General features: G+C 33.8%; 1 protein-coding gene across 1 annotated transcript; it reads right to left on the reverse strand.

The window, feature by feature from the left end:
- Positions 1–12,149: 12,149 nt before the first annotated feature.
- On the reverse strand, positions 12,150–14,680 carry LOC111877699 (serine/threonine-protein kinase SAPK2). The gene is made up of 9 exons (XM_023874207.3): positions 14,449–14,680; positions 14,271–14,345; positions 14,022–14,123; positions 13,870–13,923; positions 13,692–13,787; positions 13,515–13,607; positions 13,276–13,380; positions 12,823–12,921; positions 12,150–12,572 (listed from the first exon to the last, which is right to left on the reverse strand). Exons 1-9 carry the CDS (start codon positions 14,566–14,568, stop codon positions 12,279–12,281), a joined length of 1,038 nt encoding a protein of 345 aa, XP_023729975.1. The 5' UTR covers positions 14,569–14,680; the 3' UTR covers positions 12,150–12,278.
- Positions 14,681–17,759: the final 3,079 nt, after the last annotated feature.

Genomic DNA, 17,759 nt, shown 5'->3' on the forward strand with positions numbered 1-17,759 from the left:
ATCAAAGTATACAAGCAAATATAATAAGCACAACATGATACTAAGCTATCTTCATCAACAGCTCCGGGGATGTACCTGTCTAATGCTGACATGAGAATACAAGTTATTTGAAAAGCGAGTATCAGCATTTTTACAAATGCTGGTGAGTTCATAAGTATTTAGTGACATTTTATTCAAATAACTTTATAATGTAGTAGTAGTTTAAGAGTTTACAGTGTATTAGAGTTCTTTCCAGAAAATCCTATATTTTCTTTAATAAAAGCAGCCTTCTACCAAGACTGGACAGAGTTATGTGGTAAAAAGTAGTTTTCCCTTAATCGCTATCATTATCAAAATACTGAATTTGATTATTAAAGAAAGCAAGAGAAGTCAGGGAAATAACATATGCCTCAACAGTGAGGACTGCTGACTAAGGCAAAGGAATCATAGACCCGAGGAGAGTATCGAATGAACGACACGCCTGGTTCAGTCTAACAAATGGAGACACAGACCCCCAGAAGGTAGCAAATGAAAGGTACAGCTGGTAAGGTCTAAAAACAGTGAATACGGACCGCAGACAGTATCAAATGAAAGACACATCTTGCAAGGTCAAAATAGAGAATACAGACCGCAGATGGTATCAAATGAAAGATACGTCTTGCAAGGTCAAAACAGAGAATACAGACCGCAGACAGTATCAAATGAAAGATACGTCTTGCAAGGTCAAAATAGAGAATACAGACCGCAGACAGTATCAAATGAAAGATACGTCTTGCAAGGTCAAAACAGTGTGACTCTGAAAATGGGTTACCAGCATACAGTGTAAATTGTTGGTGAAATACCGTTACCTTAAGGCCATGAATTATAAGGCAACCAGGGATACTCGTAACCATACTAACCGACACTAGAGTACCAAACGCCCTACAAGCATCTATAAAATATGACATTTGTCACCCCTTAGCTTGGTGGGCCGTGGACTGTAGCTAGCAGTCAGGGTGCGTGGGTGTCAATCCCGTATAGATCTATACACACAATGTCCGCTCTCCCTACAGGAGACTCTGGTTACCAACTAGACAACGAAGAAGGTCGTGTCCCGAAGATGCATCCCTAATAGTGGGTAGTGGGTTTCATATGTAAGTGCTGAATTAGAGGTAGAGACTCATAACTGGACTGACTAGAGCAAACCTATATGTCTATGCTCATATACATAACATATATCTAATGAATCAAATGACCTTTGGACGGCCATCCGATCCCACCAGACCACATCTCAACGAAGAAAAGGAAATAGGGCGGACAAGCCTTGCTAAGTCCTTCATTCATTACTTATATGCATCTAGACAAGCACAGACATACATCTAACTACGCTTGAGTGTGTAACAAGTGGATTCATATCGTGAAGTATAAGTGTACAGTGTGGAATAACCGAATCGTGAAGTATACGCGTGCCAAATGTAAGTGTATCACGAAGTAGAACCAACATCAAGTGAAGTAGGAGCGTATCGAGTATAAGTGAAGTAGAAGCGATGCCAAGTATAAGTGAAGTAGAAGCGATATCAAGTATAAGTAAAGTAGAAGCGATATCAAGTATAAGTGAAGTAGAAACGTATCACTAAGTAAGAGTGTGAACAAGTATAAGCGTCCAACAGGTATAAGTGTATCACGAAGTGGAAACGTTATCAAGTATAAGTGTATCATGAAGTCGAAGCGTTACCTAAACAGAAATAACGCAGTGGTATCTTAACCAAGTAGAAGTATAAAAACATAGACGTAAACTTTGGAAAACCTTTATATATTAAGAAAATCACGACTTGGTATTCCTCTGTGAAATAAGTTTGATTTAAAACCTTTAGAAATTCTTTGGAAACCTTTCATAAATCAGTTTGAAATGAAACTTTGAATAAACAGTATAAGTAAGAATTTTGAACAAGTGAAAACATTTCAGAAAACCATTCATAGTCATCCTACTCGGTAAAACAGTTTATAGTGTGGTAAAATCTTGTGCATGTGGGTTATCAATCACATGTGATTGATATGATAACTGGCATGTTTAACTTGTATTCCCCTCCTATAAAACATGTAAAAACATTTAAAAGGTTCATTCAGGGGTATGAACTCACCTGGCGTAAGTGGATCCGACGAAGGTGTCGGTTGGGTGTTCGGTGTCAAGCAAAGACTCGAACACACTCTATGACCTATTTAACATATGATAACATATGTTCACATACAATTAGTATATTTAATACTAATTAAACACGTATACGCACTCAAAGGAGCGGAAAACACTTTGGTTAAGTGTTTGGGGTGTCTCGGGTAACATTTAAGGGTGTGTATGGCTTAGGATTGGAGTTTACTCTCCGAGAGTAAACTCTCTATACTTAGTTTATGGCCCAGGGACAACTCCCCATGAGTTTACGGCTGTAAACTCATGGTGAGGGGTTATAGTGTGTTTTAAGGCTCTATCTTGTTAGTGGAATTTTTCTAGGTCCAAATCCAAAAGGCATGAATGAGTTTAAGGCTTCTAAGGGCTTCATTAGGGAGTTTACGGCCCATGAACCATCCCTAAGGGAGTTCACGGCCGTGAACTCCTATGCCATGAGTTAAGTGAAGTTTTACGCCCTTAATACCTTCCTAGGATTTTATAGTAATAGTATAAGGCCATTTGGGGGACAAAAATAAATGTTTTGGCATCATTGAGGGTGTTTACGGCCTTGACACATGTCTGGGCCATAAAATCCTTTTACCCCTTCATTTCATTGTGTTTAAATGATCCAAACCCGAAATAGCAAGTCCCTAAATTATGTATTAAGCCTAAGGGTGGTTTGGGAGTGTGTTAGGGACATTTTGACAAGGTTTAGAGGTGTTTACGACCTAAGCATGTGCTTGGGCCGTAAACTCTCTTTTATGCCCTAAATTGATTGTTTTAAAAGAGTAAACACTCCTAGGGTAAATCCTCAATTGGTTCCTAGGCTCAATGGGACAAGTTCGGGTCTTTTTGGCCTCATTTAAGGTGTTTACGACCTAAGGAGGATCTTAGGCCGTGAACTCCTTTTCAACAGCTTAAATGGTCAAATTCTAAGCTATAATCACGAGTCATAATGTTTGGAACAAGCTAGGGTAAGTGGACTTACGATTTGGAAGCGTTTGGTTGCGGATTCGAGTCGAAAACGAGTCTAGAGAGAGAGTATAGAGAGAGAGAGAGAGAGAGTTTAGGGAGTTTAAAAAGTCTCCAATGGATTCCACTCACCTTTATATAGGGATTCGAGTTGGAGCTCAGTGGGATTCTACCCGATACTGCTGTTATACGGGGCTTTTGGTCGCACCCGATTTAGGAGTCGTAAGAATAAAACTAACATTTTCCAAATAAATGGAATATAAAGTAATCGTCTTTATTTCTTTTATCACGACTTTAATGGCATATAATATAAATAAATAAAATATTTATTTACTTGACGAACTCTCATTAACGGAACTTTTATAAATGGGATATTCCGTTAACGGTAACGGGGAAATGTAACGGAACAAACTTGGCTTATCACAATCATATTTACTAAACCTTTAGTAGAACATGAAAAATATCTTTGTTACTCTTATGGTGGACTTTGATCAACACACAACTTTGTGTACTTGATCTCCTAGTCCTTCCCTTGACACTTTGTCAATGAATTATTCTAATTTCCAAATATGAAAATTTTCATTCATCATGCAACCAAGTTGCATGATTCCAAGTTTCTGTCCAATTGAAACTTGGGCGATGAGAAACTCTCCCTATTTGGTAAATTCTCGACTTTCCATAAATAACATAATAAGAACCAAATCCATTATTGCTAATAATAGAAACATTCAAACATCAATTTTTCATATACGCCATTGCAAGGATAAATAAATCAAAATTTATTTTTTTGCGGAAAAAATTTGTCCTTACAATGCAATTCATTGAAAAACTATGCTAATACATCTTTCTTATCAATCTAATTCTAACTCTAAGTAGTAGCTCAAGAATCTAATCTTCGAGAGATGCGATCGAAATCCATTCCTTCACGGTTAGATTTTGCTCACTTCTTCCCTTAAGCTTCCTTTCTTTTCTTCGATCCTACAAAACATCAATTGTAATCTTATCACATTATCTATTAAGAATCTAGAATAAAAGCTTAAAATAGTTAGTTGAAGGATTTTACCTATATTAGAGCCATACGTTTCGACTCTCCCATCTCTTAGATCTCTTAGGTAAATGGGGCAGCTTCGTCTCCAATGCCCTTTCTCTTGGCAATAAAAGCAAATGACTCTTTTGGAACATGACATGGAACTACTTCAGACATTGCCTTTCTCTTATGATCAAACTTTTCGACCATAGCATGTCTTTCGTTGCCATTGTCTATATCCATAAAGGTCTTGAAGGCAGATTCACCAATCAACTTTGCTTTTCTATTGCGCCAAACCATTGCTGATTCAGCTGCAATAAGCATATAGGTGAGATCTATAAGGGTCACGTCGCGGTTCATCATATAGTACTCTCTTATGAACTCACTATATGAGTTAGGAAGTGACTGAAGAACCCAATCAACAGCCATTTCCTCATAGACAACGGATCCCAACATTCTTAACCTATCAATGTGTGACTTCATCCTTAGGACGTGTGCATACACCGACTTTCCTTCTTTATGTTTACTTGCCAAAAGGGCTTGAGTGATCTTGAACTTTTCAAGCCTTTGAACTTGTGGGTTAGGGAGAACAATTGGAGGAGGTGGAGGAAGTGAAGCGTGATTTCTTGTTCCTCGATCGAATCGTGGAATACCATCTTCATGTGGAAAGCTTGTTCCACGGGATTTGGGAAGACCATAGTTGTCGAACTTTGACATCTACAAAACGGGAGAAAACAAATTCAAGTTAGTTGATTGATTGAGTCCTTAGTAAATCACCCAAATGAGATACTAAGGCTAGGACCCAACACAATATGCTACAACCTAGAAAGGGATGCCGTAATCTAGTTGCAGAATATTTGAAGGTAAGTGAATGACGATTCACTAATTTCCACCATGAAAAACGAAAAAGAAATTTAAGTTTTAAATCTATGAAAACTCCTAGATCCTTTGAGATTCATTAAACATTTCAATGACATGTTTAAATCTCGATATGCCCCTCTTGTTTGTGACTGGGATGCCGAGGATCACAAAGCGGGTGTGAATAACCATGCAAACTACATGGTGACCTCACATGTTACAGTCACCTATTTGATGTGCCGGTAAACCACACACGCTCCACCGAACTATGACAAACATTGAGTCACCCTTTGCTACCTTTGCTTAGAACCATTTAGTGTGCCGGTAAACCACACACACTCCACTAACGTCTTCGCAAGGGCACAAAGTGTAATTTCATGGAATTGCATCAATTCACTTTTGCCTAAGTAACTAAGATTGGGAATTTGTAAAACATTTAGTTACTTTTGTATATCATTATACTTATAATGGAAGGTTTTGTCCCATCCTACCCGTTCGGCTAACGACCCTCCACTAGTCAAGAGTGCGGTGGGTAAGACTGGATACCCATTCAATCGTCATATTATAGGCAATTTCCTTAAACACCCCTTATAGACCAGCTTCGTGAATGAGGCCTACTAACAGTAAGACTGACTTTTACTCATACGTATATATAATGTTAGACTTTTAATGTTATATATAGTATAGGGTGTATTTTATACTTTTAAAATACTATGTGGTTAAATTTAACAATTATGCCTTTAATTCAATTAAATTGTAAACCAAAACTTTTATGGATTTATTAAACCTCTTTTAATTATACACCTTAATTAATTAATAAAACCATAAGTGTGTAATTTGAACTTTTTCAAAACAATACTAGGGTTTTAGAATTTAACATTCCAAATTAAACTTTTAATCAACTTTTAAATTCCAAAACTTGAGGGCAAGTTTTAAAACATTTCAAAACATTAGGGTTTAGAATTTAAATATTCATCAAAATTAAACAATTAATCAAAATTTAAATTCCAAAACTTGAGGGCAAGTTTTGAAACCTTTTTCAAAACATTAGGGTTTTAACTATTTAAATTTCAAAACAACAAAACTTTTGGGTTCAAATTTAAACTATAAAACCTAAAGGGGAAAATATGAAACTTTTCATAACACAAGGATAAAATAACAAATAATCTAAATTAACAAGTAATCACATAATTATCCATATTTGATTTATTTAATGATTTCTTGCAAAAAAATTTATCAATTTAATCAAAATAATTAATCAATTATCACATAGGGAAACAAATATTTTATTAATTGATAAATATCTTCAATTAGATCAAGAATATAGTCAAATATATCATAAAATCGGATTTATATGGATCTAATATGATAAGGCAACTATCCTTAAGCAAAAATAGCAAGAAATCCCGGTTTTCCCTCCTTCTGACGAGCCGACTCGCCGAGTCAGGCATGGACTCGTCGAGTCAACATGGACTCGGCGAGTTCATCTATGGACTCGGCGAGTGCAGCCTCCAGAAACACAAAAATCGAATTTTTCAATCATACAATGCATCAATACAATAGAAACCAGTCTAGGCTCTGATACCACTGATGGGTTTTGGTCCTAAGAACATCCTGTGTGCTCATACAAACCCTAATGCTTGGATCTAGGTTTCTCTATTGTACATGCAAGTTATCCAAGACTATAAACCCTAATTCTAGCATTTAAGTAATCATATTAACATAAGAATGGGTTTAAGATGTTACCTTGATTGTTATGTAGCAATAACAATCCCAAATCTCCTTGTACTGACTTTAGAAAGCTTAGAGTCACAAATGTCACTCCTCTAATGGTTCACAAACACCATAAGCAAGAGGATGAAGAGGAGAGAGGATGGAGGCTACCAAAAAACGTGTGAAACCCTAGAAGGAGTCATGTCCACGTTTTTAAGGCATAAGGGATCTATATATAGTGAGGCTATTAGGGTTATCTAATAAGGAAACCCTAATTTGGATGCTTAAGCCCTAAGCAACCCATAGATCCCTTTCCTTAAGGCCTTAGACGATTTCCTTATGGGCTTCCCCATAGAATTTGTCCATTCCTTATTATAAGGCAATCCATGGCCCAAATTGCAATTATCTTATAATTACAATTCCAGTCCCTTAAGTTTAATTAATCTCTTTTAGTCACAAAACTAATTACCAATTAATTATTGACTAATATTAATTAAACAATATGATTTCTCCTTTAATATATTATTCCCATAATATATTAATAAATCATATTTAATCCTTTCTCTCCAGAATTCATCCTATCAAGTTGCTTTGGTGAAGGCAACCCAAAAGGACCATGCACCATCGGGTCAAGTACATACCAAAATAGTTATGGACTTAGACACTAATCCAACATATATATATATATCATATGATAGTGAAGAAATAACAGTGCAATGTGTATTCATAAAGCTCCCTACAACAATCAAATCCATAGACTTGAAGCATAATCCACTTAATTTGAAAAAAAAAATCATGGGCATAATCAACCCCTCTTGAGTTCAAGCCCACCATGTAAGTTTCAGATATTGATATTATAAAAAACATGAAACAATAATGTTAAAACATGTATATTAGAATTGAGTAGTGAAAACATGCATCTTATGAAAGTACTACATATATTCCTCTCATGCATTTGATCAAATAGCTTGTATGTAAGGCCAACCATCCCAAATCAGATCAAAAGACAAAACCATCACACATATGAGCCTTAAGAACACAAATTAAAACATCTAATTCGTGATACATAATAATGTACACAATCAGATATTATACATGATCAGCAAACACATTCCATTTTTTTGCAATTTTCATATATGAACAATAAATAAGTAGCAGCAAACAAGTAGTTATGGCTATCAAATGCAGAAAAAAGTAAGAAATCATACTAACCTCAATTCATAATAACACTAGCCTCATAAGTACAAACTATATATTCTAATCGTCAATGATATACGACTTCAATAAATAGATCTTTACTTTATGATGAATCGATACCTGAATGAATCGATACCTGATGAATCTTTACTTTGTGATCCCATGAGATGATCAATGATGACAAATCGATGTTTACACACACTTGATAAATCAATGTTGATAGATCGTTGTTGATCAATTTTGATAAATCAGCGTTGATGAAGTGACCTTCTCGGAGCTAGCAAAAGATTTGGACATCAGTTAACTTTGACAGGTCCATGGCTTCAAGCGACATGATATTGTAGATTCTGCAACAAGTCATCAACCAAATCAGAATAGTATCAGTTTAGATGAAAGAAGATAGATAACTCTGCAACAATTGAAAATCATGCTCAAGATCACAACAATTTTATGGATAACAACGAACATAAATATGCAAAGTGATAATTCCACACCTGTTCATCGGCGATGAGAGAAGAGAGATGATGCCTACAGTGTGTTATCAATAATTAGGGCGGTCGACGGAGACAGGAAGGACACGATAAGGAAGGCGATGAATTGATGACGAGACAATTACTAGAGGCGACCATAGATTCCGGACGGTGGTCGTTAGAGGGCAAATCGTAGAAGAGAGTAAGAAGGAAGGAGAGAGAGAACATGATATTTTTCAAGCTCAATTTTCAGATCTGTGATTTAGGATGTTGTTAAAATTAATTTGCATTTCCTATAATACCCTTGCCCATTTAAGTTAAGATACCCCCGCCCTTATAAGTTTCTATTTATTTACAAAATTGCCACAAGTGATCTTGGTCATTCGTTTTTTTATCTAACGTTCCACATTTAGTTCTCAGGTTCTCAGGAAACTATGAGTTATCAAATGATCCTTCATCTCTCTCTTTCTCTCTCTCTCTGTATGTATGTATGTATGTATGTATGTATGTATATATATATATATATATATATATATATATATATATATATATATATATATATATATATATATATATGTTCAGGTTCATTTAAGACCATGGTAATTTTGTAAAACCGTAAGACGCAATCTAAAAATAATTTTAAAATACAAAATAAAAGGAAAAATCCAAAAATTCTTTTTTTAATTATTATTTTTGTCATTTTATTTACTTAAAAAAATAAATAAATAAATTACCGTTTTTTTTTAAATACGTGAAATATTCTAATAAAATATTACACTGTAATATTCTAATATGATTTTTAAAATGTTATAATACTCTAGTATTCTACTAGATTTGTCAGATATGTAAAATATTATAATATCTTACTGAAATATGAAAAAAAACAGTATATATATATATATATATATATATATATATATATATATATATATATATATATATATATATATATATATATATTGGAAAATATAAATGACGAAAATAATATTTAAAAAAAAATTCGTAAATTTTTAATTATTTTCCTTTTTAAAAATGTTTTTTTATCTACAAAATGAATTGCTAGAATTGCGTCTCACGGTCTCACAAAATTAGGCCGCCTCACATGAACCTAACCCTATATATATATATATATATATATATATAGAGAGAGAGAGAGAGAGAGAGAGTTAGGTTCAAATGTTTTCACTATATATTGTGTGTATGTATTATTGATTCTGGACCAATTATTTTAGTTATTTTAAGAAAGTAATTAATGTATATTAAATGCTGAAGATGTAATTAATATCCATTATATCTTCAACATGTAATGTGCATTAATTACTTTCTTAAAATAACTAAAATGATTGGTCCATAATCAATCATACATTCACACAATAGATAGTGAAAACAAAATAACCTAACCCTATATATATATATATATATATATATATATATATATATATATATATATATATATATATATATATATATATATATATATATATATATATATATATAGGGTGAGGTTCAATAGAGAACCATAATTAACCAAGGAACCAATCGTAAGCGTTGGAAATCATAACGATCAACGGGCAAGGAAATAGATGTACACTTTTACATTGGACGGATACACACCGGATTATACCAAAAAATCCACACTTTATAAAAAAACCCACCACTTTTTTTTTCGTTTAAAATTTTTTTTAGGCCATGGTTTTTATCGAAAAAAAAAACCGAATATATCGTTGTTCATGATTTTCGTCCTTTTTCCATAGAGATCCATGATGATATATAAAAACGATTTTTTTTTCCGAACAAGCCCACTTCATTTTCTTTGATAAAAAAAGTTAATGTCTATTTTTTTATAGAAAAAAGTAATAAATATATCAAAATTCACATTTTTTGTACTTTTTAAACATAAATTCATATTCATGTTAAAAAAAACACAAACGATATTTCAATTCAGATTCACATTGTGAACCTGTTAAGATTCTTATTGTAAACCTATTCAGATTTACATTGTGAACCTCCTCAGATTCACAGTGTTTATAATAATAAGTCAGATTCACAGTGTGAATCTGAACTGATCGGAGCTTTTTCACATTGTGAATATTAAAATTTGAAATATTTATAGTTTATATTCACAGTGTGAATCTACACTGATTGAGGGTTTTTTTTGTGAACCTTCTCAGATTGACAGTGTGCATAATAATAATAATTCAGATTCATAATGTGAATCTGAACTGTTCGAGTTTTTCATATTGTGAATGTTAAAAATTGATATATTTACAGTTTAGATTCACAATGTGAATCTACACTGTTCGAGTTTTTTTTTTAATCGGTGTTGATGTTTATTAATAGAGTACAAAAAATTAATATTTTTGGTATATAATTAGTTTTTTTAATAAAAATAAACTTAAATATTGAAAAAACTAAGAAAATTAAGTGAGTTTATTTTAAAAAAAATGTTTTATATATATATTATCATGGATCTATATGGAAAGAGGACGGAAAATCGTGAACAACGGTATATTCGGTTTTTTTTCGATAAAAAATTTGGCCTAAAAAAAGTTTTAAATGAAAAAAAGGAAGTGAGTTTGTTATAATCCGATATATGTGCGTCAATTATAAAAGTTTACAACCTTTTTTTTGTCGTTGATCGTTTTAAATTCTAACGTTTTGGATTGGTTCCTTTGTTTCTATTGAACTTTTCTCTCTCTCTCTCTCTCTCTCTCTCTCTCTCTATATATATATATATATATATATATATATATATATATATATATATATATATATATATATATTACACGCAAAAGAAAAAAATAATAATAATAAATGTTTATTTTGTCTGTCACTATCTATTAAGACATAAGATGACATTACCTTTTAGAGAGTAGTTCATAATGACATTGAGTTCGGAAAGATAACATTTTGAAAGGGGATGTCTTTGTCCATTCGGATAATGTTCTTTTTCCTGGACATCATTACCCTCCATGGTAGAAAATGATCTCCCACAGAACACATTTCATAAAATAAGATTATAAAGGTAGAAATGTAACCCTGGTTGGTTGTCAGTATTGGTATGTTGATTGAAAGCAATATGTTTGCGTATGGCTTTAACTTCGTGCGATCTCCTCCAATCAAAGAATGTGTCGATGATATATTGTTCTTTAATTGTAAATATATTTATAATTTGAATATATAATTAAAACAATATAAAAATATGTCGACTTTATAATCTATTATGTCACGTTTGAATAATTAAGTGCACATTATTCAGTGGACATCTATTTTTCTATTGAAAACAGGAAAATGTGTGGCTATTATTAGTTGGCGCCTTGATTTTAATGGTATTATAAGAGTTTTTGAATAATGTTATCGTCGTATTGTTTACAATTAAATAGACTTATTCTATTGCACGCGCAATGCACATTTCTGAGTTTTCATATAAAAGTCTTATTTAGAATTTCATAGTGTTCAATTTATTATAGATGCCTTTATAAAAGTCTGAATAACTTATATAAAATTAATTATAAAACATTATTATAAAATGGTACTATTTCTAATAAAAATATACAAAATATTAATTTATTTTATGCAAAAGCATTAGAGTATCAGTGGGTGTAAAAGACTAAAAGTGGTAATTTGCGTCCACCAATTATAACATTGAGGAGTCGACGAGCATGATGAAGTTAGGGAATTTTACATATATAGTTAAAGATTGTGAATTATTTTTGAAATGTGATAATGTCAATAATAGCTTTTAACAATACTTTTTTCTTAATAAGACCTGCATACATGACCCATATAATACAGAGCAATAATTAATATTACAATAATTAGTATTTCCTTAATACTACATTTAATCGTTTTTACAATGAAAAAACACAAACGCAAACACAATTTACTTGGGTTGTGTAGACAAAAAACCAACAAACATTTACATTGCACAAACAAAATCCCCACTTGTATCGACATCATCATCATCTTCAAGCTCATCATTACTATCTATTTCATCATCAAGATCCACACTCCCTCCTACAAATTGGCCCTCCTGTTTGCCACTCATTCCACCTTTTCTCGCCTCTTGTATTATCGATATTACTTGTTCGATACTTTGCAACTCTGTATTCGCCTTCATGACTTCTACACCAGACTCTTCCTCATCTGTAAACTCAGCCGGCATGTTCTTCATGAACCATGGATGCTTCTTTATTTCCGCAATTGTTATTCTCTGCTTACAAAACAAACTATTATTATTAATATTATTGTTATTATTATTATTATTATTATATATTGTGTTGCATCATAATGCATTTTGAATGCCTGCCTTAACCACTTGAACAAGCACATCGAGTTGTCCTGACTTACTCCAGTAGTCCAGTAAATTATATATGAGTGTTTGTTTTCCAATTAGTACAAGAAAGAACGACTTTTAAGGTTTTATATATGAGGCATTTCCCGTTAAGTTCTATATTGTGTACCTTTTCTGGGCTATCTACGAATATCCGAGATAGAAGATGTTTGCAGTCCATGGAAACTCGAACATAGTCTGGAATGGAGTATTGCACGCCAAGTATCCGCTGTACAACAATAGAATGAACACTCGTTACATTAAAAAAGAAACTTTAATTAGGCTTTGCATGTTACACAATACAGTATAACACAATAAGCCGGAACAAGACAAAACAAAATAAGTCGTAGTGCTTTGAAATATATAGATTCTAAGAACTACGTCTACGACCAATATAAATGGGACGAAAACTACAAATTTTTGTTCTTTCAAAAAAGTGGCGCAAAATCAGGATCTCGATCTCTTATGTGCAAAAAAAAAATTAACCTAGCTCGATCCTCCTCCTCCTCGTCACAATTAATACCAACGAAATTGCATGAAAGAAGTTGTCGGTTTACTCATGATTTATAAATTAATGACTCACAGTTAGTGTTTTTCTGAAGTTTCTTGGATCATCCGGATCTTCAAAAGGATAAGCACCAACCAGCATGACATATAATGTAACCCCACAAGACCAAACATCTGCAATCTATATACATATAAATATATATAATTGTTTGTGTAGCTAGCTAAACCAACTAACAACAAAATGTGAACAAGCACAATAAGAAAAAAAAAAAAAAATGTTAGTTAAAAACTTGTACGTAGCTTTCGAAACCTTACCTTGCCATCATACTCTTTTTTGGACAAGACTTCTGGTGCGATATATGCAGGCGTCCCAACTGTTGATTTGGGCTGGGAATGTAACACCGACGACTGCATGGAAAATTAATTAATTAATTAAGTTATATCGTATGATGCCTGCAGAAGATCATAATTATACTATTTGTAATTTCTTACCTTAGAATATCCGAAGTCGCAGATTTTAAGGTGGGTTGTAGTAGAGCTCTCGTCCAAGAGCGTGTTCTCGAGCTTCAGATCTCTATGACAAATTTTCTGCACCAATTAATTAATTAATTAATTAGTATCAAACAATAACTCGGCTGACATGTATGTATGTATGTATGAATAAGATTACCATTGAATGGCAGTAGCTGACTCCTGATATGAGTTGCCGGAAATAAAATCTTGCCTGAACAAAAATATATATAGATTAGAAAGTAACAAACTTCATTTTCTTTTTTCGGAAAAGATGGAAATTTATAATTGTCATGTTTGATTAATTGGTACCTCATCCTCACTGAATCTACCGGCCGTACATATTCTCTCGAAAAGCTCTCCACCGGCGGCATACTCCATGACTATGGCGAGATGAGTCTCTGTTAGTAACACCTACAAATTCTATCCAAAAGTCAACCCTTTTGACATGAGAAAATGGAAACTCAAATCAAGACACATATTGAGAAGAATACAGAAGAAAGCCAAACAAAAACTCGAATAAAACTTGAAAACAAACGTAATAAATTATTGGAGAACTACCTCTTTGAATCGAATTATATTAGGGTGTTTGAGTGACCTGTGGTTCAAAATCTCTCTTTCTACATGTTCATCAATCTGCGAAAATTTTCTGAATCACCATACGACATAAAAAAAAAAAAAAACTTGCAGATTCAAGTAAAGTAAAACCCCAAGGTTCAGAAGAGAGAAGAAGAAGAACCTTTTGGCCTCTGTCGATGTATTTGACAGCGAAAAGCTCACCGGAAGACTTGTCTTTAACAAGCTTCGCAACTCCAAAATTCCCAGATCCTATGTCTTTCACTATCTCATATCTTTCCATTACAACTTTTAATGCAAGAAAAAGTGCCAACAAGAAGTTGTCAAAGTCTTTGCAATCTTGAAAAAAAAAATACAATCTGGTTCAACATGCATTTGTAGAGAGTAGTGGAAGAGGAGGGCAGCAGACGTGGCAAGTTGTTAGTGGTTGGCTTTTATAGTATTAACCAGTTGTCACCGACGTGCGTTGGGGACCTACATATGCAAACGTTATGAAATTATTTTATTCTCTCATCCATATCAGTTCGACTACACTATTTCTTGGGTTTTCATTTGACTATTGGGTTTAATAATAATGTGTGTCAGGTTGTGCGAATTTTTCGTTGGATTTTTTCAACATGAGAAATAATGATACTTAATGAGTTCATAATAGCAGGTGATATTAGGCCGGTAGGTGTGGATAATATGTTATTACATGTTACCATATCAAAAAGTTGTCAGATCATCATTCTACTTATAATGAATGTTATAACACCAAAAGTGAAATGCACAACACCTAATAACATGTAATAACACCATTTATTTTTTATTTTATTTTGATGTTTGTAATTCCCATTTTTCTATTTTGTTTTATTTTTTTAATTTATATCATAATAATTTTTTTAAAAACACATAAATTAAATAACACATAATTAAAATAAATACTAATTAAAAACTACATTCCATAGAAATAAAAAACATAGAAAAACATAACCCACATTCCATCAAAAAAAAACATAGACCGAAAAAAAAGAGAAAAATTACGAAAAAAAAAAACGAAAACTAATCTTCGTCTAAATATTTTTGCTCAGTCTTCGCCTTTATTTTTCGTAGTGTCTCCAACCGTCTCAGTGGCAAATTATCTTCGCTAGTTTGAAGAATTGCCAAATCTTTCGCAATACGATCGTTCTCGGCTTCACGGCGTAAAAACTCAAAATGTTCCCGTTGCAAATCATATCTTTTACGTGCGACTTCGTTGTGCTCGTCAATTTTTTTTCATCTCGCCTTGCTCTCGTCGTCTACTTTCGGCATCATTCGCGTGTCGTTGAACACGCCTCGCTTTGTCGCGGCCTATTGGTCGTCGAGGCGAAGACATCTCTTCAACGTCGTTCAAGTCGTCCGGTATCTCATCTGTGTCCGCATTGAGATCGATGTTCATGTGTGCGTCCGAAACATCAACCGAGCCCGAGCTGCGCGAACTCTTCGATTGTTGTTCCGTAAATGTGTCTGTTTTATTCCACTTTGGGTCTTCCTTCACAATCTCCCAAATTTTTTCGTGCTAAAAAACGTGAGTAGTTTCCACGTGATATTGCTCCCTCGCCGCTTTATAAACGTCAAAATCGGTTGCTCCACTTTGCTTGTGCGAAGAAAGTTTGTTGTAGATGGCGTTAAACTTGGTGCACTTCTTGCTAATTTGTGTCCACTTGCTACTCAACATGTCGTGGTTGCGGTAGTTTTCATCTTTATTCAAAAGGGCACGAAATTTTCCGATAACCGCTTCCCAAAAAGCAACTCTTCGCATGTCGTTCCCTTGCGTTGGATTTTCTGATGTCCCGCACCAAGCCACCGCCAACGCGTATTCCTTGTCTGCAGTCCACCATGTCGGAGGTTCGTCTTCCGATTGCTCCACCGCAACCGCTTTCCCTTTCTTTCGTCCTCTTCCTTTTTGAGTTGTTTTTTTCCCGCTCCCCCCCCCCCCCCCCCCCCCGCGCTTGCGTCTCGAGTACAGTTTCTTGGGTGGGTTGTGGTTGTGTGACATTTTGTTGCATTGTGGAAAATGGGTTGAAAATGTTTTGTGGAAGGTTTGTAGTGAAATGAGGTGGGGGTGAGACGGAATTGAAGAAGTTGCCTTGTGTGTTGAGAATGTTAGCATACATTTCGTATTGTGCGAAACCTCTAAGAGGAGGAGTATTGGGGTTTTGATCCGTAGTTGGGAAAACAATTTCTTTTTGAAGCTTTGGGAGTAAAAATTTGGGATGAATATGTATATATATATAGTGGAAAGATGGAAAAAATCGGAAGTTTTTTTTTTTTTTTATACATTTTAGACCGTTTTTTAACGGTCAAAAAATCAAAATGTTACCGTTGGAAACAAATTCGCTTCGTATTTCACCCGTTGTTGAGCGTTACCGGGGTAATGGGCCTTAACGTAACGCCAGATAACGTGACCCTGGCGCGGTGTGCAAGCCGTTACCACGGCGTTTTCTTCGATCCACGTCAGACTCGTCCTCGACGCCGTTTCCCGTACCGAGTCGTCTTATGGTTTATGTCAGATTTGGTATCAACTTGCCAATTTTTTATGCCACACAAATATTAATTAGTTGGGTGAAATTTATGTATTATACGGTTGATTAAAAAAAAGTTAAATATTAAAGTATAAATATTAAATATTTTTTAAAGTAAATTTTGAAATAAATACAAAAGAAATGATGAATAAATAATACAATCTATATGGCTGACAAATTAATTATAATCGAAAGTCATTACTTGATCATAATGACATTTATACCTTCAACACAATGCAAAAAAAGATGACAAAATTTGTGTAGCTAAAACTCAAGGAACCAACATCACATGTTGAAGCAACTTGTTATGAATTCAAACCACCATGCTAATGCCTAATAGTTGATGGATTATGAGCATATCTATATTCCTATGTGATCATGCAACCCTAATTGTTTTGGATCTAAGTTTTTTTTTTATTGAACATACAAATATGAACACCAAAGCAATAACCCTAGATCTAGCATACAATTTTCAAATTCATGTATAAGAGTTGGGTTTGATCATTACCTCACTTGTTATGTACTAATAACGAGAATCACCTTGACTCTTGAAAGCTTAGTGCCCTAAGTGTTGCACCTCTAATGGAGTCACAAAAACTCAATGCAAAGAATGACTTGGAGAGATAAGGAAATCAGTCAGGGTTCTCTTAGAAAGGCATAAGGCCAAAATTCCTTAGGTTAAGAGGGTTTATATAGTTGTGGTTGCTAGGGTTTTCAGGTGGAAACCCTAATTTCCTTGCTTAGGCCTTAAGTAGTTCATGAACCTCCTTAATTAGAAGCCTTGGACAAGTTCTATAGGGCCTCCTATAGATTTCGTCCAGTCCTCCCAAAGGAGTCCATCAGCCCAACCTTGCAATTATCAGTGATTAGCAACACAACTCCTCATTTATTAATTAGTTCATTTAATCCCGAAATTAATATCAAATTAATT

Source organism: Lactuca sativa, chromosome 5, assembly GCF_002870075.4.
Source record: "Lactuca sativa cultivar Salinas chromosome 5, Lsat_Salinas_v11, whole genome shotgun sequence".
In the NCBI taxonomy this organism is placed as follows: domain Eukaryota; kingdom Viridiplantae; phylum Streptophyta; class Magnoliopsida; order Asterales; family Asteraceae; genus Lactuca; species Lactuca sativa.